This window comes from Sus scrofa, chromosome 1, assembly GCF_000003025.6.
Source record: "Sus scrofa isolate TJ Tabasco breed Duroc chromosome 1, Sscrofa11.1, whole genome shotgun sequence".
Classification (NCBI taxonomy): Eukaryota; Metazoa; Chordata; class Mammalia; order Artiodactyla; family Suidae; genus Sus; species Sus scrofa.
In genome coordinates, this window is record NC_010443.5 from 191,211 (window position 1) to 217,067 (window position 25,857).

Genomic DNA, 25,857 nt, shown 5'->3' on the forward strand with positions numbered 1-25,857 from the left:
TACACATGAACTGTTACAGAACTGTTTTATTGCCGAGAAAGAGGGTCACATAGAAAGAGATTGTCCCTCTTCCTCTAGGGGTCGTCTGTATGTCTGTTTGCAGCTTCTTGGAGGCCTGCAGGCTTCTTACAGTCACAAGAGAGTGAACCCACGTTGGAAGCTATCACAGCAAGACCTGTGGGGCACAAAGACGGAGGGTACCTTGCGCCTTGATGACATGATTGAGCTGAAAATTAACTGAGACCGCTCTGCCTCCTCATTCTATGAGGTGGTGTTTTTTCCTTACAGTTAAGAGTATTGAATTCAGGTTTTCTGTTACTTGCAGCCAAAAGTATTCTGTTTCAGCTTCTGCCCATGAAGGAATAATTCCTACAGAACTTGCCCTTGTACCTAAACAGCTTGAACACTATACAAAGTATGTGAAATTACTGTTTTCAGACGTAGACAACTGGAAGTGAAGGATGGAGATTCTTAAAAGAAGACTGTTCCTTGATAAGGTCAATTAAACTGATATGCCTGTAGCTACATTGATCCTGATTAAAAAAAGGAGATACAGATTACTCATACAAAGGATAAAAGATGATTTCACAGATTTTACTCACACTGAAGGGGTTAAAAAGAGACTATTTACACAACTTTATTTTTTTAAGTTTTTAAATGACTTTTCTTTTTTTCACTATAGCTGGTTTACAGTGTTCTGTCAATTTTCTACTGTACAGCAAAGTGACCCAGTCACACATACATATATACATTCTTTTTCTTACATTATCCTCCACCATGCTCCATCATAAGTGACTAGATATAGTCCCAATATTTGCGCAACTTTAGATGAGATGAAGAAATTCCTCGAACCATATGAGTCACCAAACTTGACCAAAGAGGAAATAGAAACGCTGAGTATCCCTGTATTTTGTAAGCCCTATATTGATTTATTAAGTTGAATTTGTAAGTTAAAACCTTCCAACCAAGAAAACTCCAGCCGCACTCCAGCCGCAGGGGTTTCACTGGTGGTGAGACGTATTGGTCCTACACAAACTCTTTCCGAAAATAAAAGACCAAGGAACCCTTCTCTACTTGGCGTACAACTCCTCTGGTGGCAGACAGCAGGTCTGATTTCACTCTGGGCTTCCAGCCCCGTGAGCAGTGAGTCAATGAGTAAATGAACTGGGCTTCTCACTGCCGTGTGCTTGGGTCTGACCCTAGCCCCATCTGTGAACTGTGATTGAGATGAGCCAGTGGTGGTTTTCTTATTTGTCTTAACTGCGTTTGGTGCAGTGGTGGCCCGAAACTTGGTTCTAGCCCCGGAGAAATGCAGGTGGTGATGGTGGGTCATTCCTATAACACATTCGGGCCAGGCCCTTGACCTGAAAACTGCTCCATTTCTTGCCTCAATTAACCCACTAATGTTAGCAGGAACAGTTCCAACTACTGGAAAAACAATTTATAGTTTATGAGTGTTCCTTCAATATCCAGACCCACCAGCCAGGCCTCTCCTTAGCAGCACCACTGTACGTCCTCTCCAAGAGCATTTTACAACCATTTATTGGGGATGATGCATGAAAACCAGTCCTGTGCTCCCTTCCCTTTTCCTAAGATAAAACAGTATTCTGAAAATCGACCTTGACGGGGAGCCAGTGCTGCCCCTACTCCGTGTTTCCAGGGAGGTGGCAGAGGGGAGGTAGTAAGAATTTAAATGACAGAAGGAAGGAAACCCAAAGGCTAGAAAGTATGTCTTACATTTTGAGATCAGGAAATATGTTGTTGTGAAGGTGAAAAATTTGTCCCCCTTTTTTCTCCAATACTTAGGCTGTTTATTGGGGTCCCTTTCTCTCCGGCCCATTTACTGGAGTAGGGCTTTGCAAAGCCGTCTCCTAGCAGCCGATGCAGAAGGCCCATTCAGAGTACAATGGACGGAAAGGAAAGAAAGAGCTTGGTTTGTTTAAACTGCCTCTGTCTTCATTCACAGCCTGATGTCCGTCTGCATTGTGACACCCACAATGGCACTAAGGGACTCATTGTGACCGAAAACAAACCAAAACAGAATACGGGGATGCTAAGATAAAAGAGTCATGCAACAAAATTGCTTTAAAAAATCTAGATCGTACATCTGAGATTTATGTTACCTTTTGGCTGTGTGGCCTATTGACCGGTGTTTATAATAACCACAAGAGTTTAATAAACAAAAAGATAAATGGGAACTTGTACATTTTTAAGGCGCTTCCACAGAGAGGATGGGTCTGCTGGGTTGCTTTGAAAGCTGTTTCATAATCGTCGTTCTTTGTTTGCACAACATTTGGGAGCCACCCTCGCACGTTGTGTTTATTTTCCTTCTGGTACACATGCCCTCGTGGTGCTCATGTGGCCCAGCAGCGTCCCCCGCAAGTACCCACGCCCGCCCCCACCCCGCCCCCACCCCTGCGCGGACCAACATCAGATGTTGCAGGAACCCACGCCCAGTTCAGCAGGCAACAGGTGGAAGGTTGAATAGCTTCACACGTTTTTCGGGAGGGGGGAGGGGAGAAAGAGGAAAAAAGGAGGGCGGGAGGGCAGGCTTTTGGGAGCCGATTTAAGGATTAGATCAGATGTTATTGCTGGTGAAAAATTAAACAGCCCGGTGCTCTGGGGAGTGCAGATTAATATATTTAGTGACTGTGCGCACAAAGGCCGCTCATTGTAGCCACGTCTGAATGCCTGTGAATAGGATGGAACATATGCAGCCTGTCACCGCAGGTGCCCACATCTGTTCCTCTGCGGGCAGATGCTCGCAGAAAGGAGGTGGGAGGCAGGGGAGGACGGCGCAGTCGCGCAGGGCTGCTCCGGTCCGGCGGGGACACGCGGGCGGGGCGGCGTCCGGGCGGTTCTGGCTCGGCCCGCGCTCCGCCCCGCGGGCCGGGTGATTGACGGGCGCCGGGACCCGCGACAGGTGCCCGCGACCTCCGGGTGGGGCGCGTCCTGGAACCAGGCCTCAGGAGGGCCCGCGGCGCTCTCGCCGCCCTTTCTTTCCCATCGTCATTGTCTGACGCGGTCGGGGGCTTGCGACTCCCAGGTGGAGCCGCGCCTGGGTGCAGGTGACCGGGTGACCCCCCCACACACCCACACACCTGGCCCTCCCAATCCAGCGCGCGCGCCCCTGCGGTAAGTGTCGGGCCTGCCGCCACCACCCACTCCATGCAGCCCTCTGGAGCGCCCACCGGCGCCGCCTCCCCTCCAGGCAGCCCTCCGGAGCGCCCGGTCCGGCGCGTTCAGTCGGGGGCCGCTCGGACCGGCGCGGAGCAGCTGCGCGGTCATCCGATCCGGACAAAGGCTCCCGGAGCCGCGCCAGGTAAACAGTGCTTTGTCATGGAGATGAGCGCGGACCGCCGGGCAGATGATCCCGAGGTCGGAGGAGCGGCCTCCGCGCCGCCAGCTGAGCCACGCGACCGCCTTTCTCATGCAAACCAGCGCATGCCTCCGCAACCCAGGCCCGCGCAGCGCCCCAGGGCGCGGGATTCCCGCTCCAGACCACGTGGCCCGGCTGTCCTTCCTCCCCTCGCCGCGGTTGTCTGCGCCGGCGGGTGAAGGGAGGGCGCGGGACCGCGGGGGGAGGGGGCGGGGGCGGTACCGTCAGGCCCACCGGGTCATCCTTGGCTCGGTGCTCCGGTCCCCGCGCCCCCCTGTCCCGCGCGAACCTGCCAGCCAGGTCGTGGTCCTAGATGTTTGAGGACAGCCCTTCCTCCGAGGGAAATGTCCCAGGCAGGGCTGGGGAGGCTGAGTTGTGGGGCCTCCCTGGGTGCTGAGTAGCATTTATCCTCAGGAAGAAGAAAGCCTTGGCGCCTGAACAGAAGCCAGACCTGCCCCTCTTTCCCGCCGTAGACTGGACAAATGGACTGCTTGGGTTAGGACGTATCTCCAGCAGGGCGATAGGGACATACCTTTATCAGGTGCAAACACACCGTGTATACGTTCGGATCAGTGTGTCTTGTAAACGTTCATGTGTCTACGGGGTTCCGTCCTTAAGAAGTAAGGAAATACCCATTCTGGCGACCGGCACAGGTGAGGTTTTACCCATAGACATCAGTAAGAGCTTCCCACGTGCCCAGCAAGCAGGCCAGTTCCTCTGCTACTCTCCCTGCTGTTGTATCCAAACCCGTGACTGATGGAGAATCAGCAGAAGGGTGTGCTGGTGGGGCGTGTGAAACTAATACCAATTAATAAACTTGCTTTAGGTTCCCTTCATCTTCTTTTTCAAATAAGCTGGCATGTTTGATCAACACCAGATTTTCTGCCTGGAAGTTTTTCATTTTCTTGTTCTAAACAAGGACCCTAATTCTTCTAAGGAATTAGAGAACCTCTCTGTTGGGTATACAGTATTCAGTTGGTCTAAGAAAACACAAACTCCACTCAAGTCTCCAGACTTGTTTACACAGAAAACTGAACCTGGGGCTGGCTTAGAGTCTGGAGCCTATTCTAGGCATTGTTTGCTGCAATCTGCCCAGACCCTCCTCCCTCCAGTCACAACCTGCACCCCACACACATCTCCGGAATAGAACCTTTCTTTAGCCCAGGGGGGTGGAGACAGATTGGGTGACCAGAGTTATAGCTTACATTCACCTCTGAGGATGGGCGTATTTAATTTGGTAAAAGGATGGTCGTGAGGTGTTTATTTCCAAGTGGCCTAATAAAATGGTGGGTAAAATACTTAGGGTCTCCAACAAACAGAAGTCAGCTGTAGCTGTTGTGGCCATGGTTCTGATTATACAACCGAGGCTACCCGGGCCGCTGGGGTCATTCAGGCCATAAGCTATGCATGCTTGGCAAAAATAAAACACCAACACCAGGCGGCAAATCCCTCTCTCCACTCCTATGTCTGATATATTGGGTGCCTTCTAAGCCCTAATGAGCCTCACTTTGTACAGTAAATTTGCCGAGACATCAAAAAGTATTTAAAAGAAAGTTTCCTGCTTTTTCCTAATGAGCAAGGTGAGGATTTATGGTGTGTGGGGAGGAGGGACTCTGGCTGCTATGGCCAACATGGAGGCAAGTCTATTTAACATACTCTAGCTTAAGCTCCCTCCTGCATTTGGGGGGTTCAGAGCGCTTAGTTGCAGGAGTATACAGACATGCAGTTAGGGAGTGAAAAAACGCCATTTGGTTCGGAGCAGATGGCTGGCTAGGGGGCTGATGGCGTCTAAAGGCGTGTCATCCCCCTTCAGCCTGAATCCCTAAGGGCTCCCCTTGTCTTTCCAATCAATGAAAATTAAAGTGCAAAGAAAGGATGAATAGTTGGACCTCGAGTCTCTCCTTTGTTCATCTCAGCTACTGGTGTGCAGGAGTTAAACTACAACAGACTCCTATAGAAACACTGAAGTTAAACAGTCTCCCAGCTCAGCTTTGAAAGGGAGAGGGGGAGAGGAACCAACATAGGGTGGGTGGAGAGAGAGAGGGAGAGAGAGAGAGGGAGGGAGGGAGGGAGAGAGAGAGGGAGGGAGAGAGAAGAGGAAGAATAAAGTAGAGGAAAGAAGAGCAGGAGGAGGAGGAAAGACAAGAAAAGGGCTTTCTGCTTGATTTCCCCAATACAGAATTGTGTGGCATAAATTAAGTTGGAAAAGAATGAACGCTTTGGGCAGGATTCTGATGGATTTTACGATGCCTTTCAGTTCCGCTTTGCCGCCGTAATCGAGAAATCTGTGCCATGTCAATTTAACAAATACTTGATACTGAGGGGGGTTTGTTAAAGATTTGGGGCAGGTCTTCCCGCCCCCCCCCCAAGGTTTAAGCCCTTGCGCGTGGAACTTTTATTTCAGTTTTCTAAAAAGGCATTCAAATAAGCCTGTTTCTCACTTCCATTTTCTAATTAAAAGGTTCCTGATATTTCATTTCTTACTGAAATCTAGTCTCAGTCTCAGAGCACAGAGGATTTAGAACTCACATTCCTTTCTTCTTTTGCCCTCTCCTGCTCCAGGAACTGCCTCACCTCTCTCCCACCCACCTCTCCCCCCCACCCCCACCTTCCTTGCAGTAGGGAGCAGAGCTCTCAGAAATGAGCTTTCAGAGGAAACATGGATATAGTGAAAAAAGGATGCTGACACTAGGTGGCAAGATTAAATTAGGATTCGATCTGGCCCGGTCCTGTGGTGATGCAGCGAGTCCTTGCAAAATCCCCACAGGGCGGCCACACTTGTACTGCCACCATCATGGGGGGTGGGGCAGAGCAGGTTTTGAAGTCTCCATTTGTTCTGCACCAAACTGTATGGGGTTCTTGTGGGGTCCAAGTCTGCCTTTCTCACTTCAGCCTTAAACATTATACACGCATTACTTTCAATTCATTCTTTGCTCCCTCGGGAAGCAGCAGTGGAACAATTAAAATCTGTTGATCCTGAATCTTGACAGGTATTCGGGAGCCTGCTGCCTAACTAGTGGAGGGATGGCCCTAGACTTCAACTGATTTTTAGATTTGCTGTCTACTGTGGTTTTACTTGGTATTTGAGAATTTTCCTTCTTCTTGTTCATTAGACGGTACACTGTGATCTGAACATCTGCTGCAATGACAGTCACATTTTGCCAGGACAGTGCACGTTCTCACCAGTAAGGTGGCTGTAGCACTCCTATAGCGAGGCTGTTGTGGCCCGGCGCCCTGGAGCTGTGCTGCCAACAAAGTGGAGTTTACTCCAGCGCTCACACCTTTCCTCCGGATGAAGCTGCCCTAGGTGTCGGGGAGGGGGAGGTCAAGGGAGGAGCAGATATGGGTGGGATAGAAGCCGCCCAGCACGAAGCTGGATGCCAGAGTAGGAGTCCATGGCCCACCTTAATTCTGCATCGCGGCCGCAAGCATGAGAGCAATTTAGATCCTCATTGTGTGAAACGTGTGTTCTCGGCCCTCCCAATAAACTCATTTCCCTTTAAAAAAAATGAAAACAAAAGTTCTAGTGTCTGATGGACGTGTAAAAACCTAATAAGGTGATGGTTGTGCAAAGGTTGCGGGTTGGGGGGGCAGGCTGGAGGGTCTTTAGAACATGTGCCGGACATTGTTGCAGAGGCCGCGGCGCGCGCGGAGGGGAGCTCTTTCTCTCTGCATTGTGCGGGGAGCAGGTGCGGTCTGCATTACCATACAGCTGAGCGCACAAAGAGCCACTGATTCAGCCTCGCACAATAACAGACTGCCTTAATGACAGCCACGCGAACGACACACACCAAACTCACTTTTTACCAAGCAGAGGGAGGCCGAGGGGGGAATACCCAGGAGAGAGGTCCTGGGGACCCCGGAAAGGTGGCGGCGGCCGAGAATCGAGCCCGGAAGGGTGTGTGTATTGGGGATGGAGGGGAGGCGGTAGTTTACTGCGTCAGGATCCCCCCGCAGTGGGGGACGCGCTACCCGGACCCCGCCCCCCAGCGGCTGCGGATTGGTGCGGGAACACCCCAGGCGCGAGGCAACAGGGTCCCCGGGGCGCCGCGCTCGCTTCTGCGTTCCCAGACGCGGAGTCGCGGTCCTCGTCCGGGAGACGTCTGGGTGTCAGACCTTCCCAAACTTCCCGAAACTGCCGCTGCGCTCTCGCCACCCTCTGCCCACTGCTCGGGCCCGCCCCCTCCCTCTTGTGCCCCGGTCCCCCGCCCCGGAGACTCCTCCTTAGGAAGAGGCTGCCCGGGAGAAGGGGCGGCCCACCGGGAACTGGGCCTCGGACTTCGCACCCGCCCCCCCAGGCCCCGGCCGCGGCCAGAGAGCGGGTCGGAGGCGGGCGCCGCGGCGACGGGAGAGTTCCCCAGGCCGGACGCGGCCTCACCCGCCGGGTTGCTCGCGGCGGGGCAGGGGCGCAGCGCCGCCCCCGCGCGTCCCCGGGCCTCTACGAGTCTGAGGCCGGGAGGAAGCGCCGAGGAGCCCGGGCGGCGGCACCAGCCTCGGGCGCAGAGGGGATTCTTGCGGTGAACATTTTGCAGGAATGTAAATGAGTGCGTTTCGTGGGATGGGGGGGCGGGGGCGGGGGCAGGGGAGGGCCGAGGGCGGGGAGGGTGGGGGCGGGGAGGAGGGTTGCACATTTTACAGCTCACTGACCATTTGGCGAGCCATTGAGAGGAGGGTTTGGAAAAGTGGCTCCTTTGTGACAGCTCTCGCCAGATTGGGGGGCTGCTCATTTGCATCTCATTAGCCATGCGGGCGGCCGGCTGGATATAAGGCGGCGGCGCGGGGTGAGCTCGAGCCCCTGCGCGCCCGCGGAGCCCCGGCCGGCGCCGCACCCGACGCGCAGCCTGGCGCGCAGCCTTCGCCGCGACCCGGTCCTAGACCCCGGGTGTTGACCTGGATGGCACTGGCTGGGTCCCTGGGAAAGACTCAGGTCCAGGGCGCTTCCCGGACCACGGCCGCCGAGTGAGCCAGCCGGGCCGCACCCGCGGGTGCTCGCCGGCCTCGGATTACCGCCTCGCGCGTGGGATTTCCAGAACGCAGCTCGCTAATCGGACTCGCGGGCAGCTCTGCAGCTCCTTGGGAATTGAGCTAAATATTTGGACGTTTCCTCTCCCCCTTTTCTTTTCTTTCTTTCTCTTTTCCTTTTTCTTTCTTTCTCCTTCTCTTTTTTTTTTTTTTTTTTTCCTGCGAAGAAGCTTAAGACAAAACCAGGAAGCAGACGACCCCTACCTACTGGTGGCTTGGAAGAAAGAGGGGAAAACCGAAAGTTGCTGCTCCAGGAGCAGTCTCTTCCAGGAGCCTTTTTCTCTCGTGCATCCCCGGAGCTGCCATCGTCTCCGCTGGGCGGATCTAAGGGACCTCGGCTTCCAAAGGAGCCGGAGACGGACCCTCGAGGAGAGAAGCCCGGATTTTACCAGCCGGAGGCAAAGCGGCCGCTCTCTCCCGCCCACGCTCCTGGGGGCACCTTCCTCCCCAAGCATTCCCTGCTGACTTAAGAAGAAGGGGACGCGAAGAGAGCGAGCGCGTCCAGCGGTGCACCATGGGCCGGCGGTGCGCCCTGGCCCTCGCCGTGCTTTCGGCCCTGCTGTGCCAGGTAAGTTGCCAGGTGAAGTCCCCAGGGCCGCGCTGTCCCGCAGGCTGCCCGCGGGGTGCCCCGGAGCCCTGTGCTGTCAGGTGGGGACCCGGGGCGCAGACCCTGAGGGGCACTGGGCCGAGGGCAGGACGCGGCAGGGCGGGCTCCCGGCGCGCAGAGCCCCACGCCCTGACCTCCCCCGCAGGTCTGGAGCTCCGGGGTGTTCGAGCTGAAGCTGCAGGAGTTCGTCAACAAGAAGGGGCTGCTGGGAAACCGCAACTGCTGCCGCGGAGGCGCGGGGCCGCCGCCGTGCGCCTGCAGGACCTTCTTCCGCGTGTGCCTCAAGCACTACCAGGCCAGCGTGTCTCCCGAGCCGCCCTGCACCTACGGCAGCGCTGTCACGCCGGTGCTGGGCGTCGACTCCTTCAGCCTCCCTGACGGCGCGGGCGCCGACCCCGCCTTCAGCAACCCCATCCGCTTCCCCTTTGGCTTCACCTGGCCGGTGAGCGCCGCACCTGCGGGGGCGGGGCGGGCGGGGCCGGCGGCAGGTGGGGAAAGAGGCGACGACCTGCCCGGCTCGGAACTCCTGCGGGGGCGCGCGGGTGGGCCCGGGCGGGTGGGAGCCGCGGTCTCAGAGCCCGGGGATACCGATTCCACGCCCGGAATGACCTGCAGGCGGCGGGGCGGGTTGTGGGATGACAGCGGGGTAGAGTGGACAGAGAGGCCGAGGACCGGGGACATTTCCGTATCCGGTCTCTGTGCCTAGCTCTCAGGTTGAATGGGCCCCTTCACGTGGGAAAGTTCTAGTTCCCCAGCTCCCGGACCCGCTGGTCGTTCTGTCACCCTCTTAGCCTGACAGTTCGCAGTCCAGTCCCCTCTGCAGGGTTCCTTTGCCGGAAGAGTGCACACAACCCCCTCCAGGCCCTCCTGCTCCGCGCTGTGTTTTTACTTTCTTTCTTTGTAAAAACGCAATGTCCTATATTATCAGGCTGAAAAAAGACATCAAGAAACCCTTCTTTTAAAAGTTCTCCCATTTCCTTAAGAAAAGTGAAATCAGGCAAGACAGGTACAGAGACCCTTCCCAGGACCCTCTGCTCGCAGATGTGCAACCACCTGATTGTTCCAAATGCTTTGGTTCTTTTAAAAACGTTTCTGGTTTATCTTCCATCTCCTCCCCAGGGAACTTTCTCTCTGATCATTGAAGCTCTGCACACGGATTCTCCCGATGACCTCGCAACAGGTAAAAACAAGCCAAAAACCTCCAAAGCTGCAAACTACTTCTCCAGTTAGTATGGCTATGATTTCAGATCTCCTGAGAAACAAAGTCTACATCTCTCATTCTGCCTGTTCCTCTGGAAGGTTCAGGCGAGGGTCTTCGGCCTCCTTTCACCTCCCGCCATTCCTCAAGCCTTTAGTTCCCAGTCAGAACCAATAGGCATCCTCTCCCCACAGAAAACCCAGAGAGACTCATCAGCCGCCTGGCCACACAGAGGCACCTCACCGTGGGCGAGGAGTGGTCCCAGGACCTGCACAGCAGTGGCCGCACGGACCTCAAGTATTCCTACCGCTTCGTGTGTGACGAGCACTACTATGGGGAGGGCTGCTCTGTCTTCTGCCGCCCCCGAGACGACGCCTTTGGCCACTTCACCTGCGGGGAGAGAGGCGAGAAAGTCTGCAACCCTGGCTGGAAAGGCCAGTACTGCACTGAGCGTGAGTCCTTGCGGAAGGCCACCGCTGCCCTGGGCCTGCTCCCTGGGCCGCCGCCCCCCTCCCTTCCCCCCGGGGGGGGGGAGTGGGCAGTGTTTCTGAGATGCTGGGGTCCTGGGATTTCAGCCCTGAAGGGCGTTCTGGTCGGAAACCGAGGCCAGGGAACCAGAGAGCCTTGCTAGTACCTCACAGTGAGCCAGTGGTGGGTTGGGGTCTACTCAGCCGCTTGAACTTCCGCTATGGGAAGCTGCCTTTCTTCATCTGGGAGGACTCTGGAGCCAGGGCCAGGGGTCAGGAAGTCAGCCTGAGGGAAGGGAGGGAGGAAGGAAGAGGAACAGAGAGGAGGCTGTGTGTAGGCCATACTTTTACCAAAGGAGTTCTCTTTGCTGAGAGACAGCTTTTCATGGAAAAGTGCTTCATCTTCGCTCCGGCGCTGGGCCCGGCCTCTCTGCAGAGACAGTGTACTTAAAAACGTTCCATGTCACACACACCACACACACACACACACACACACACACTCCTTATGACGTTTTTCACTCGTGGGGTCTATGGCTGAGGGTGGGTGTGTGCTGAGGCCCGGGTCTGCCAGCCCCCGTGGGGACGGGGCCCCTTGCCTGTCTTCCTGGGGGGGCTCACGGAGCTCCCTGCCTGAGGAAGAAGTACCTTTACCAAAGTGACTTAGGCCCTGCTGCCTGCAGTTCTGCATTCTCCGGGTGGGCTGGGATCTGCCCAGAATTCAGGAAGCCTGGGCAGGGGCTTGTGAGGCCCCTGAAGGTCTGGACCCTCGCTGCCTCACTGCCACCCCCACACTCCCCGGGTCGGATGGCTCCATAGTTGGGGGCAAGGGGGTGGGCCCTGGAGCTCCCCAGAAACCTTCTGCCCAGAGCAGGGAATCTTCTCTTGTGGGACAGAGCCTCTCTGGGAGCTATAGTTTCTCCACTTTTTTTTGCTTCTGCAGCAGGGAGGTCAGAGGCGCTCAGCTGAGTGTCCACAGCTCCTCTGAGCTTGCCTTGGCCTGAGCGGCTCTGTTGTCTTAAAAACTTGTGGAGCGGCTTGTTAATGAGTTTCCTGACCCTGAGAAGGGAGCCAGCTCAGGCCTGGCCCAGGCCTCCCCCACCCCCTCGGGAACCTGGCCTGCCTGCTGCCTCCCTCTTGGCTCCCCTCCCTCTCCTTCGCCCTGGGGTAGCCATAAACTTAAACTTTTTTCTTCTTATTCAAACACTGGAGTCTCCCCGCCCCCAGCTCGCGCGTGCCTTGCATTAGCTCTCTCCAGGGATAGGCGGCTGGGAGGGCGCCCGTGGCCATTGGCGGAAAGGGTGCACGTGGTGTGTGTGTGTGTGTGTGTGTGTGTGTGGTGGCGCGCGCGCGTGTGTGCGCGCGTGCGTGGTGTGTGTGTGTGTGTGTGTGTGTGTGTGTGTGTGTGAGAGAGAGAGAGGGGTGGGGGCACGGGGGCGAGGGGGAGGCTGGTATTGTTGCACTGGGGCAGCTGCTGGGAGAGGACAGACAATAGAGCAGCTGTCTTGCCCTGGTACTCTGCACACCAGCTGTCCACCCTTATCTACGCACACACTTTCTGGGTATTAAGAGGTGGAGCTTTGTGCATAGAATTGGGAAGTGGGGGAGGAGGAGGGGGAAGGACTTCTGACCCTCTCTTAGAAGAAAAGGGGCTGGTGGGGGTGGGGGCTTCCGTGCTCTTTTGTCCCTGAGCCCCGGTGTTAAGAAGAACGCTCCTCCTGGGCTGAGTAAAGGCCGAGGTTACCAGGCAGGATGGTCGCTACCAGGATTCCTCGTGGGGCTCGCTGATGGGCTGGCCTGGCCTGCAGCCTTGTAAGCTGGGGGGCACTCTGGTGGGCTTGACCCTGCGCCTTTTCTTCTTGCAGCCATCTGTTTGCCGGGGTGCGACGAGCAGCATGGGTTTTGTGACAAGCCAGGGGAATGCAAGTAAGTTTGTAAAAGTTGTTTTCTTCCTCCTTCTTTTTGTTGCGCTTTTACACGTAGTGTGTCTGTAAAGCATCTCTAGATGATCTTTTGAAAAGCTCAGGTAAGATGAGCTGGTTGAGGGGGGTCTGTTTGGTGTTTCTGCTTAATAGATACATGGGCACGTGTAACGTCAAGGGTTGTCGTCCACCTGAGCTCTTCAGCAGTTGTGGAACTTACAGATGGAAATTTAAAAAGAATTGGCACAGAAGGAGAAGGGTTAGTTGGTTCTCAGACTTTGCAGCCAGCTCATTCGAATCACCTAGAGATGCTGCTCTGGTAGCCAGGATTCAGACCCTCAGGGGGGGCCCCCAGGTACCGTGTGTTTCAAAGCTCCCGAGGATGGTCCAGTGTTCCGCCTAGTTGAGGACCAGCATGCTGCTGGAAGCCAGGCTCTCATCAGTGGGAACGGTGTCCTCGTGAACCAGTAGCAGCAGCATCCACTGACTCTGTCCTCTCTTCTAAGGTGCAGAGTGGGCTGGCAGGGCCGGTACTGTGACCAGTGCATTCGGTACCCAGGCTGTCTCCACGGCACCTGCCAGCAGCCCTGGCAATGCAACTGCCAGGAAGGCTGGGGGGGCCTTTTCTGCAACCAGGGTAAGTCTCCTGTCCCCTTACAGGCCGCCTGGCACCCCTCACTCTGTCACAGGGAAGTCCTGTCTCCCAAATTTAACCCTGGGATTCCCTTCTCCTCCTCTTCCTGTCTCTGCCCTGGCAGATCTGAACTACTGCACACACCACAAGCCCTGCAAGAACGGGGCCACCTGCACCAATACGGGCCAGGGTAGCTACACTTGCTCTTGCCGGCCGGGGTACACGGGGGCCAACTGTGAGACAGAGGTGGACGAGTGCAAGGCCAGCCCCTGCAGGAATGGAGGGAGCTGCACGGTGAGTCCTGCCACTGCGGGCTCTGCTGCTGAACTGGGAGCCCTGGTTTGACGCCAACCATGTGGGTCCCTGGAGCAACATAGGAAAAGCTTTCTTCAACTTCTCCGTCCCTCAGGACCTCGAGAACAGCTTCTCCTGCACCTGCCCACCTGGCTTCTATGGCAGGATCTGCGAGCTGAGTGCTATGGCGTGTGCGGACGGCCCTTGCTTCAACGGGGGCCGGTGCTCTGACAACCCCGAGGGAGGGTACACCTGCCGCTGCCCTGGGGGCTTCTCTGGCTTTAACTGTGAGAAGAAGATGGATTCCTGCACTTCCTCACCCTGTTCCAATGGTAAGGGGGCCACCTGACCCACTTGAGACTTGGTCAGCTGGTCGACACTGACGAGGACGTGGCAGGAGCACAGGACCTTAGTTTTATGCTGAGCTCATCACTTTGTGAGCTACCTTGCATTTCAGGAGCTCTTTTGTCTGAGCAGTGAGAAACTTCCTAGCAAGTCTTTCCTGGAGTCTGGGAACACCCAGGGAGTGAGAAAGGCAGGCAGGTGTGTTCCTTCTCTGTGAGGATGCCTCAGGCAGAGAGATGCAGTGATTTCTCCTGGTGCCTCAGGTGCGGGAGACCCCAGGGATCCGCGAGTCAGCGCCAGTGCCAGCCCAGCCTCTCTGCTTTAGGAGGGAAGCGCAGCTGTATTCTGTCACCAAGTACATCTGTCTGGTGTGTGTGAGGAAGCGTGGTCTCTGTGAGTGGTGGGATACCCCAGGCAAACTCGCAGGGAGGGAAGCTGGGCCCCAGGCAGGCCAGACCATTCTGGAAGCTTCTGGAGCTTCTCTGCTAGACTTGATAATCAGTGGAGAGAAATCATTTTGCTCTGCTTTCCATGTGCTGTCCAGAAAGTGTGGTCGTCCTGTGGTCAAGCGCCTTCTCTTGTTTGTTTCCTGCCACTGAACGGATAGAGCCATGGGTGTTTCCTCTTTTTTTGGTCTTTTTGCCTTTTCTAGGGGCGCTCCCATGGCATATGGAGGTTTCCAGGCTAGGGGTCTAATCAGAGCTGTAGCTGCTGGCCTACACCACAGCCACAGCAACTCGGGACCCCAGCCACATCTGCGACCTACACCACAGCTCACGGCAACACGGGATCCTTAACCCACTGAGTGAGGCCAGGGACCGAACCCACAACCTCATGGTTCCCGGTTGTATCTGTTAACCACTGAGTCACGACGGAAACTTGGATGTTTCCTTTGAGAAAGGAAGACTAGCAGGCTTGCTCTGGGATGACAGAGACCTGTCCCTCGTGCCCTCCCTCCCTTCCTTTTTTCTCTTCTCTTTTTTTCTGTTTTCTTCACTAGCTGTAAGTGGGCAAGCATGCCATGCTCTCTAAGTCTTTTTCTCCCCTCCGTAAACTGGATCCCTAGTGGGTTTGCTGTGAAGATGAACATAGTAATGCAGGCAAAGCGTTTTGCATGGTGCATGACAGGCGGTATCAGCTTGTGGTTTCCTAATTTGTGGAGTTAGACCAGACTCTCCCCCCTACCCCCGTGGGCTTGCATCTGACCTTTGTTGTCTTAAGCAATGGCTTCCTTTAGGCCCTGGCCGTCTGGTCTGCCCGTGTCTCTACTCTGGTGTGATGCAGGAGCAGAGGCAGCAGATGCTTCAGGGTGTTCTCTGCCCTGCTCCAGGTGCGCAGTGTGTGGACCTCGGCGATGCCTACCTCTGCCGCTGCCGGGCTGGCTTCTCTGGGAGGCACTGCGAGGACAACGTGGACGACTGTGCCTCCTCCCCGTGTGCCAATGGAGGCGCCTGCAGGGACGGTGTGAACGAGTACTCCTGCACCTGCCCCCCCGGGTACACGGGCAGGAACTGCAGCGCCCCCGTCAGTAGGTGTGAGCATTCGCCCTGCCACAACGGGGCCACCTGCCACGAGAGGGCCCTCCGCTACCTGTGTGAGTGTGCCCGGGGCTACGGGGGCCCCAACTGCCAGTTCCTGCTTCCTGCGCCACCCCCGGGCCCCGTGGTGGTGGACCTCACCGAGAAGTACGTGGAGGGCCAGACTGGGCCGTTCCCCTGGGTGGCCGTCTGTGCGGGCGTGGTTCTCGTCCTCATGCTGCTGCTCGGCTGTGCCGCTGTGGTGGTCTGCACGCGGCTAAGGCTGCAGAAGCGCCGGCCTCCCGCCGACCCCTGCCGGGGGGAGACTGAGACCATGAACAACCTGGCCAACTGTCAGCGGGAGAAGGACATCTCTGTCAGCGTCATTGGGGCCACGCAGATCAAGAACACCAACAAGAAGGTGGACCTCCAGGCAGAGCCCGGCTCGGAGAAGAATGGCCTCAAGGCTCGAGATCCCGCCGTGGGCTATAACCTGCTGCAGGACCTCAAGGGTGCTGCTGCCACCAGGGACCCACACAGCAAGCCCGATGCCAAGTGCCAGCCCCACGGCTCTGCGGGGGAGGAGAAGGGCACCCTGACACTCAGGGGGTGCGTGCTGGGGGCTGGAGGGGATGTGCGGGGAGGCCAGCTGGGCAGGGCACCCCCACGCTCGGGGGCTGCTGAGGGCCAGGCGGGGGAGGGTGCCCCCACGCTCAGTGTGCTGGGGGTCAGCTGGGGAGAGCTCCCCCACATTCAGAGTGCTGGGGGTCACCTGGGCAGGGCGCCCCCATACTCGGGGTGTTGGGGGGTCAAGCTGGGGAGAGCTCCCCCACACTCAGTAGGTGCTGGGGGTCAGCTGGGCAGGGCACCCCCACACTCAGGGGCTGCCAGGGGCCAGGCTAGCTGGGCAGGAGACCAGCTTAGGGTGTGGCTCCAAGCTCTGGTCATCGAGCCTCCCGTTAAGAAATGTTTTCGTGTGTTGACTTGGTTCTCTTTTATTTTCCTTCTAGTGGAGAAGCACCTGAAAGAAAGAGGCCGGACTCTGTGTACGCCGCTTCAAAGGACACCAAGTACCAGTCGGTGTACGTCATATCCGAGGAGAAGGACGAGTGCGTCATCGCCACCGAGGTCAGTGCGCGTGCGCGGCGGCCCGGGTCGGGGCGAGGGTCCGCGCGGGGCTCTGTCGCGCTCACGCCGCATGTCTGTGGCCTCTAGGTGTAAAGTGGAGGTGATGTGGCACATTCCCGTTTCTCTTAGAAGAAATAAGTTCCAAGGATTATGCCCCAACGAATGCTGCTGAGAGAGGAGAGGAGCGCGCCAGGACTGCTGCTGAAGCCAGGCCCTCCTCCTGCTCGGGGGGCGCCGCGGGCGTCCGGGGGCCTGTTGCACTGCCTTTTTAGGACGTTTCCATTGCACTATGGACAGTTGCTTTTAAAAATATATATATTTAAATGAATGGACTTAATTACTGCATAAGGAGCATGCACTGCTTGAAGTGTATATTTTGGATTCTTACGAGCCAGTCTTCTTGAATTAGAATCACAAACACTGCCTTTATTGTACTTTTTGATACTAAAATGTGGTTTTTCTAGGTGGAAAAAAAAGTGTGTTATTTTTGGGACTTGTAAAAATATTTTTCATGATATCTGTAAAGCTTGAGTATTTTGTGATGTTCATTTTTTATAATTTAAATTTGTGGTAAATATGTACAAAGGCACTTCGGGGCTATGTGACTATATTTTTTGTATATAAATGTATTTATGGAATATTGTGCAAATGTTATTTGAGTTTTTTACTGTTTTGTTAATGAAGAAATTGCTTTTTAAAATATTTTTCCAAAATAAATATTATGAACAACACCAGAGGTGTACTTGCTACCCCTCTGCGTGGACGCGGCCTGCGCTCACGCTTACCTGAGGCCCTGGGACAGAAACGGCCTCTTTTCTTCCGTTTCTAAGGCCTTTGCTTGGTTTCATTGAATGGGTTAAAAGCAACCTCCCTCGCGCCTCTGCCCCTTTGGAGAACCTCAGAGGTGACCCTCAGGAAGAGGAAAGGGGCAGACGCTCGGCTGCTGGTGGGTGGGCTTCCCGAGCAGCCGCACAGGCACCACCCCGTCTCGTGCGGTCAGTGCCCGGGGAACCTCAGAGCTGGCCTCCTTCCTTCTGAGGCTTCCTTTCATCAGCACTGGAACAAAGCCTCATCTGGGATCAGATACCCAGGAGGCACATCTATGTTGCCATGGCAAAGGCTTTGGGTCCTAGAATAATACTTACTCATCCATTTGTTTGTGGGGTTATTTCTAGCTCATTCAAAAGAGTTCGCTGCCTCCTAATTCACCCACAGTTGCTGTGGGACAGGCCACAGAAGAGGTGGACAGCCTTTTCTTCTTGCGTGGTTACTGCGTGCCAGGCCTGCCTCCACTGCATGGTCTCCTTAACCGGCGGTGCCACCCCGAGGTGGTATATTGTGACCTGGTCTTCAGGCGGAGGAGGCCGAGGCCTGGGGAGGTGAAGTTACTTGCTCGGAGTTTCTAGGTGGCAACGTCAGCGTCCAAGTCTGGGCAGTCCAGCTTCAGACCGCAGTTTGATCATTATTTGTCAGAAATTCAGCTTCTTACTGAGAACAAGATGGGGATTTAACTGACCCAATCATGGTGCGATTTGGTCCCAAGGATCCATGCAGATTGTCAGCTAAGAAAGTCACTGTTGGGAAAAAGTGGTTTATTTCTGGGATCAGAGGGGAACAGTCAGAGAGACTAACCCGAACTTTCTGGGCTTAATTAATTACAGGGGAGACGTTGGCTCTTGTCCCAGTGACTGTGATGGGTTTAGCCCATTGGTTGTTCCTATACAGTCAGAAGTTCTGGAATCTTCTGTGAAGGACAGCGAGGCACCTGTGTGTTGAGTCCTCACGTCCGTTCAGGTGCGAATTAAGGATGGTGATGCCTGTGCAGCGTCTGGAGAACGAGACCGCACCTGGAAGCCAGCCGGCTGGAGCTTCCATATCTGGACACAGCCCGTCTGTCCCCAGCCCCCGGGTAATGACAGCTAACGCGAAGGAACTCCGGCGCCAAGATCTCGTCCCTGGAAAGAAGTCAGTGGAAGGGCCATGTGTGCCTGAGGGAGATCTAGGCTTCTAACCCTAACCATCCTGAAACCACGCCCTGCTTACTTTAAGGGGTAGCAACACATTTTAGAATAACTGAGGGGTCATCAAGTTTTTCTCAGGAGTCCACAGGATCCAGTAAAGGAGTGGCGTGACCCCGTGCCAGCTTATACGTGCCAGCCTGGAGCAATTAATGGCTCTGTCACCCCTTCAGAAGTGACCTGACTTGCGTAATAAATTAAATGGCTTATCTCTTTTCAAGAATATGAATATTCTGGGATTCTTGTGAAGCCTGTTCCATGAAAGAATCTGAAAGTGCCTAAAGATACTCTCACTGTCACCTTCCTCAGCTTTCTTGTAAAACCAGGGAATAAAGTCAGCTTTCATTGGACAAGCAGCCTGCTTATGAGCAAACCGGAGACTTCCAGGGCAGCTTTGCAATTCCCAGCCCTTGCTGCAAGCGGTTCCCTGAGTCGCTTCTGAGACTCACATTTTAATTCGACCTTTAATCAGATGGTTCCTCGGCTTTTAGGGTTTACGTCATTTGCGGCAGGAAATTCAGGTACAGGAGTCAACAGCATCCGCATAAAAACATGGGTATCCAGAGCAGCTGTGTTCACTAGGCCCAGTAATGCTGGGGTCGTGTTCTCCAAGTTGGCCGCTAGGAACCAGGAGGGAAGGCACAATGGTGCATTAAAACATGAGGCAGAGGCGGAGTCTTCAGTGGGGGTGAAGCTGGCGTGGGCCTGAGCTCCTGGGTTCCGAGGAGCACACCGAGTGTGGGTGACGCCAGCCCAGCAGACCTCAGCCCCTTCTCTCCTTCAGACCCTTTCCTGCCGTCCCAGAACATGGAAGGCGAGTCACACAGACTTCTCCTGAGACGTTTGCCTCTAACTTTTCATAGGGACATGACTTTGGACGGGCAGACGTGTTGTAAGAGTCGTGCAGAGAATGCTCATCACTACAGTGGGTGTCACTGCCGTCCCCGCGTCTGCACGGACCGTAGGCTGTCTGCAGTCAGGACGAGCGTCCCCTCTCACCCACGTCTGTGGAGACTCAGCATTATTCCTAGTCGGCGGCTCGAAACGAGTTGCTTTCCCAGGGTGGAGTGGCTCCCTTCCCTCTGGCTGCCTGCCCTGATCTGCCCTCCCCAGCCCCTGCTCTGGAATCGCCTTTTCTCAGTAAGCCCTGACTCCTTCTGGTGGAGGGTTTACTCACCGTCTTTCTCAATGTGTGTATTTGGGACCCTTGGAGCAGCCAGCAGTTACAGGGCATAAGTAGGTGACCTACGTAGGAGCTCCAAGTGGAGCCTTGGCGAGCGGGCGTGACTGACTCTCACGCACACTCTACGTGGCTGAGTAGACACCCAGCCATGCCCTCAAGGAATTGTTCTTGCCAAGAAAGTTGGACTTGAACCCGGTCAGATGTTTTGATCTATTACTGGCTTACAGGCGTCCAGGGGCTGGAGGACGCGGTCAGGACACCGCTAGGATCTACTCTGCTGAATCCAGGGCGAGGGAGAGGGAGGAGAGCTCCCAAAGATTGGAAGAGACTTAGCTAAAAACAGTTTGAAAAATTCCAGAGTCAGCTGGAGAAGTGTACCCACTGAGTGGATGTTTTAATGATATTAAAAAGTACCTGGACATTTTTTAGATGTGAGAGGTCATTACCGTTAGGTCAAACCAAAAAGAGGACTTAACTTTCAGAGAAAAATTCTGAAATGCTATGGGCGAAACAATGTTAAGCCTGGTACTTGCTTAACAACAGCAAGCTGTGGGGTGGGGGCAGCGGCAGGGGGCAGATGAGACAAGAGGGCCACCAGCGGACAGTCGCTGGGGCTGGTGCTGGAGAGGAGTTTTGCACCCACCCTCCTGTGTGTGGGTGCAAAACTCCCATGAGTAGAAGCCCTGGGACAACTTCCCCAGGGAGAAGATGTCCCAGGCACCACAATTTACCACCGTGTGTGTAATGTGTGTCTTGCAGATGCGTACAGGCTGCATAGTGGGTTACAGGGAGGCTTCCCGTCCCTGCACGATCAGATGAGAAATCGTATAAGACCAAACGATATGCACATCCCACAGGTCAAGACACAGTGGGGTTTGCTTAGGGCTTTGGTGCCAGCCCCAGGCTCTGCCCGTGCTGGCCAGACACAGGGACTATCGACTCTGTCAAGCCCACAAAGGAAAGACGGTAATGGTCTTTGCTCTGTCGCCTTGCAAGGATCTCTGTCTCCATGTTGCTACAGAGGCTCCTGAAGCACAAACCTGAGGGCAGGTGCTCGCTTGAGACCAGCTGACTTCTTCTGCCTGCTTCCAGCGTAAAGTCAGAATCCTTAACCTGGGCTGTCGGGCCTGCATGTAAGCTGGCTCCCGGCTGGCTTCCCGCCTCCCTTTCTGCTCTTCCCCACTCTGCCCCTTTGGTTTGGCCATTGGCACCTGCCTCTGTATCCTCTCCCCAGTTTCGAGACCTCTGTCTCAGATCCACCTGCTGGAAAGCGCGGCCCTCCTGCTGGCCGGCTCCTCCTGCAGGGTGGCAGGTGGGGGGGCGCCCTCTCCAACCTGCCCTCCTCAGCTGGCCTGTGGCTGAATAGTCTGTGTAGTGATTGTGTGTGGTCGGGTGTCCCGGAAGAGTGAGGGCTCTTCACGCGCCCAGTCCCAGCCTGGGGCTTCAGTGAGACCGGGTCCCAACGCACGGGAGCAGTGATCTGCGTACACTCTCGCACACTCGGGAGGGAAATGGGTGCATCTGTGTGGGGATTTGGTCACGAAAGATATTTTAGTCTTCCCAATGTCACTACTGGTTTGGGACCATAGGACGAAGCCAAACGTAGGTATTGTTTGAGTGGGAGACCATGTTATTTTACCTTTATTCTAATAGGAGAACGTGCACAGCTTTGGCCGGATGTCTAGAGTCGCCTCCACTTTTAAGGAACACACTTGCGACGTGTTTTTGTAACGTCAGTGATGTTTCCACGTTCCCCTCGGGCAGCACTCCCTCACTCCGAGGTGGGAGGAAGTACTCTCCTTTTGCTCAGGGGGTGCACAAGAACTCTCAATGGGTGTGGGCATGGCCCCTTTAAGAATTAGAATGGGTTTCCGGGGCTTTGGGATTTCGGCCCTTTCTTAGATGCTTAGGAACAACTTGGGAATACAAAGTTAAGTTATGTGCAATATTAAAAGGGGTGCATTTATAAGGGAAGAACATCGCACATTTCGGAGGAAATTCAGCTGAGATGAAAAAGCAAAGGTGAGGTCCCTTCCTGCTGCTCTGGCTCCAGGGAGGGAAGGGAGGCTGGTGAGCTCTGCAGGGTTGCAGGTGTCAGCAGCGGGAAAGGTTCTGCAGGCATAGTCCTAACCCGCAGTCCTGACCCCACAGGTGCTGCTGCGGGAAGCAGGGAAGGAACAGAGGAACAGCACAGCCCCTGGAAAGGGGCAGGTCATGGACACTCCAAATGCAGGGACCCGTCCATCCGGGCCTGGTCTTCTCAGGCACTGGCCCTGGTCCTGGTTTTCAGGCCCCTCTGCTGACTCCCACCCTATTCCAAAGGCACAACCTTTTGTCCTACACCCAAGAGGGCCCCACGGGAGGTAGGACTCTTCCAGGTGACTTCCGAGAAAGGGCGGGGGGGGGGGCTCACTCCTCCACGGCTCAAGGTGGGGACCACCTTGTGGGTCCATCTTGGTGGCTGGGCCTCCTAGGCCAGCACACTAAGGCTAACGGACCAACCCAAACAGAAGCTGGAAGGTTAGTGGGTTGCAGCTCTCTTTCCTCCTTCCTGCTGTGCAGCTCATTCCAAAGCCAAGTGTCCGATTCTTATTTGTCCGCTATTTGTGGGATCTTCGGGCTGCTCCCTGACAGCCCAGGAGAGTCCCTTTGGGTGCAAGGTGGCCAGGACCCTCCTGGCTCCTGAGGGCCCTCTCCTCGTCAGTCGTGGGGTGGGGGCGCCAAGGTGGAGCGGGCAGGATTCTCGGTCAGAGGAGGACCACTGCCCCGGTCCGGGCCGCGGGTGTTTGAACGTCACCTGCCTTGAGCCGTTTGCCCGGTTGTCAGTCTGGACGAGGCTTCCTCGAACATCTCTACACACATCACTGTGATTGGGTCTCTTTTTCATTACGAAAAGTTTCTAGAAGCGGAATTAGTCTTTGGGAGGGAATAAACATCTTAAAGGCTGTTTATAAATCCCCGGAGAAAAGTCTCATCGATGTGTAACCCTACCAGGGGCCCCTCACCAACAAGATGAATCACGATTAGAAACTTCGTTTGCCAAGTTGCTTAGTGAGCAGTGACCAGAGTTACTCCGTCTTAATCCGTTGAACTTCAGCTTGAGTCCTGGCGACCCCACCCTTCCCACTGCGCCAGGCCCCTGCTGTCCACTAGTGAGGACCGGTTGGGCATCACGTGTCCAGGAGACGTTTTTCATTTTGAGTTCATGACGCTCTGGGGTGGGAAGAATTATTTCCTCTTCCTGAGACACAGAAAGGCCCCAGGTTCCGTGAAGGGCCAGCTCTGAGTGTGATACTTTCTCCCCGGAGGGCTGGTGTGGGCATTCTCCCCTCACACCCGGCGTGTGTTCAGGGCCAGGACTCTGGGTGTCTTGGTTTATTTTATAGGTGGGTGTACTTTTGTCTTAATTTTTGTTTGTTTGTTTGCACTTCGGTTGCAACCCTGGCATGTGGAAGTTCCTGGGCTGAGGACTGAACCCCAAGTCACAGCAGGGACAGTGCTGGATCTTAACCTACTGAACCGCAAGGGAACTCCAGTCTTGTTTTTCTTAAACTCCTGTATTCACAGTTAATTTACATGCAATAAGATGCACACATATTAAAACAGAGTTGGGGAGTTCCCATCGTGGCGCAGTGGTTAATGCATCCGACTAGGAACTATGAGGTTGTGGGTTTGATCCCTGGCCTTGCTAGGTGGGTTAAGGATCCAGCATTGCCGTGAGCTGTGGTGGAGGTCGTAGATGCGGCTCGGATCCCGCGTTGCTGTGGCTCTGGCATAGGCTGGCAGCTACAGCTCCGATTCGACCCCTAGCCTGGGAACCTCCATATGCCGTGAGAGCGGCCCAAGAACTGGCAAAAAGACAAAAAAAAAAAAAAAAAAAAAACCCATAAAAATGCCACCACCACCAACAACAAAAAAACAGAGTTGGACGAGTTGAGAAATACGGACTGTCAGGAGATCAGCCCCACCGTCCAGATGGAGGCCCCCCCATCCCCCCATTGACCTGAAAGCCCTTTGCACAATCCCACCCACAGTCAGCGGATTCCAGTAGCGGAGGTGCTGGGGGTCCATGCACAGGGACCCTTCCCACCCTGTGGGCCCTGGCTCTGCTCCCGCATCACACACATCACTTTTCCTTGCTTAGGAATTTTGTAAGAATTGTTTTACCCAAGCCCTGTCAGCTTTCCTTTTCCTGTCCCCACCTGCCCCTGGAGCCTCTCTGGGGCTGCAATCAGCTCCTCCACAGGCTGGGTCTGTTCTGCTCCTGGAGGCCTCTCTTAGTGGAGGCAGGGCCTCCAGTGGGGTCTCTGGTGCCGTTGGGAGGACAGGATGGGGATGGCCGAGCAGCTGGCCTCTCTGAGGTGGCTTCACAGAGGGATTAGGAAGCAGCCGTGGTGGCCCTGCTGTTCCTTGTGCTGTCCCTCACGGTGTCCAGTAACCCGTCACCCATCGGCACCTAGAACAGGGTCTTGGAGGGATCGGTTGGGTCCAGGTTGTGAAGGCAGGACTGGGGCTCATGCTGAGGGGGTCAGAGGCAGGGGAGGCCTGGAGGCAACTTTGCTTGGGTGGAATAAACCAAAGTCCACACGTCCACCGACAGCAATAAAAAGAGTGTGCTTCTCCTTTTTTGCTCCCTCCCACCACCTTCCAGGTTGTTGTCAGAGAAAGTGTGAAGCTACCTCTTCAGCACAGGCCAGCAGCAGTCCTGGCTCAGCCCCTGGCCTCGCTGCCCACCCCTAGCCCCTCTGCACCTTCAAAGGTTTTTGTGACACAAAGACACCTGTTTAGAAAGACCGTCTGGTGAAAGAGAAGAGGTCTCCCTGGATTCCATTTTACCTTAACTCGGTTTAAATCAGGGTGCTTGTGCTCCCCTGCTTCTCCCAGCCTCTGGGCCTCGGGCCTGAGCGGCTTCACCTGCGTGCTGGGATCGCGGCTGAGTCATACCCTCGCCCAGCCTGTGGGTCCTCATGCTGTTCCGGAGCTCCGGACACTGTGGGATGTGCCGCCAGCTGCTTGGGGGACCTGGCGCTGCGTCTTCTCAGCTGGGGGGCCAGCAGCAGGAGAGCACAGGAACATTCGCAGGAAAGGGAAACAAGCGGGGTTTCCTGGCCTGTCGCCCTTCCCGAGGCTGGATGGCAGAGTCGGGCGGTAAGTTTGTCCCTTTTTGGAGACGGAAGCAGTGAGGGGCCAGGCTGTCCTGCTCTAGCAGAGCCAGGATGAGCTTTCTGGTGGCAGCCTCCTGGCCACTCTTGCCGTGGAGAAGCTCTCACACACCCGAGGGAAAGGAAGGGCAGCACTGTCCTCGCCGAGGCCACTGCGGTGCCAGGGGAGCAAGGCCAGTGCCACTGTCTGGGCAGAGGAGGCAGCCAGGGCGTCGAGCGGTGGATGCTGAGCCTCCCGAAGCCTGAGGTGGGGGTGACGTGCCCAGGCCGGGTCGTGGCGCCAGTCACATGCCAGTGGGGTCTTTGTGTCTGCAGAGGGGATACCACTGGCTGGAGTTCCCACCACCCAAGCACTTTGCACCTGATAGAGTGAGGTGGCGTTTGGATAATTTCTCCCCTCAGCACTGCGGTTCAAATGGCCAGATCCCACTGACGGACCTGTGTTGCAAACCCCCTTTGGAACTCGTGCTGCTAACGTCCTGTGTTGTGCTCAGCATTGCCAGGTGAAAACAGAATAGTCGGGAGTGGGACGCTAACAATTTCATGGAGATCTAACTGGGTTGTCAGGTGTCCATGGCCGGAGGGAAGCAGTTTCAGAACGACAGTGACTGTCAGCATTTGGTCCCATAAGGACTGGAAGTGAAAGCGGCAGAAGCTGCTGCAGTGTCAGCACGAGCAGGAATCAGCGGCCCCCATGCCAGTCGCTTGAGATGACTCCACAGAGGGCAGTGTCCAAGGTGCCCTGCTATGCCCAGACGCCCTCCCAAGGCCAGCCGACCCCTCCTTGCCTCCCAAGCCACCAGTCTGCCATCAAGTGTCCACCCTGAAGCAGGGCCACTGCCCTGCATGGGCTTCCACCAAGTGATTTCACTGAGTCCTCATTCTCAAGGCCACACCACGAGCAGAGACAACAGAGAGCTTTCTGACCTTCCCCACTGCCACTTCCTGGGGCCGGGGCCGCATTTAAATATCTTTTCTAAAGGG

At 55.5% G+C, this 25,857-nt stretch overlaps 1 protein-coding gene across 4 annotated transcripts; it reads left to right on the top strand.

Annotated features, from left to right (window-relative positions):
* Nucleotides 7,605–20,136, top strand: DLL1 (delta like canonical Notch ligand 1). 4 transcript variants are annotated; one of them, XM_003353151.4, is made up of 12 exons: nucleotides 7,605–7,923; nucleotides 8,569–8,969; nucleotides 9,154–9,450; nucleotides 10,128–10,188; nucleotides 10,401–10,658; nucleotides 12,536–12,596; nucleotides 13,099–13,229; nucleotides 13,351–13,520; nucleotides 13,636–13,852; nucleotides 15,196–15,991; nucleotides 16,393–16,510; nucleotides 18,172–20,136. In XM_003353151.4, exons 2-12 carry the CDS (start codon nucleotides 8,916–8,918, stop codon nucleotides 18,196–18,198), a joined length of 2,190 nt encoding a protein of 729 aa, XP_003353199.2. In that variant the 5' UTR covers nucleotides 7,605–7,923; nucleotides 8,569–8,915; the 3' UTR covers nucleotides 18,199–20,136. The 4 variants fall into 4 exon arrangements, with proteins under 4 accessions (XP_003353199.2, XP_020941181.1, XP_013847870.1 ...); XM_021085522.1 differs by having other exon boundaries at nucleotides 8,572–8,969; XM_013992416.2 differs by having other exon boundaries at nucleotides 7,605–7,915.

Excerpts from the sequence above, each read along its gene's own strand:
- DLL1 (XM_003353151.4), top strand. The coding sequence starts at position 8,916 with ATGGGCCGGCGGTGCGCCCTGGCCCTCGCCGTGCTTTCGGCCCTGCTG. Across the intron at positions 9,451-10,127 it reads CCTTTGGCTTCACCTGGCCG|GGAACTTTCTCTCTGATCAT; the intron begins GTGAGCGCCGCA and ends TCTCCTCCCCAG. Across the intron at positions 13,230-13,350 it reads GGGCCTTTTCTGCAACCAGG|ATCTGAACTACTGCACACAC; the intron begins GTAAGTCTCCTG and ends CTGCCCTGGCAG.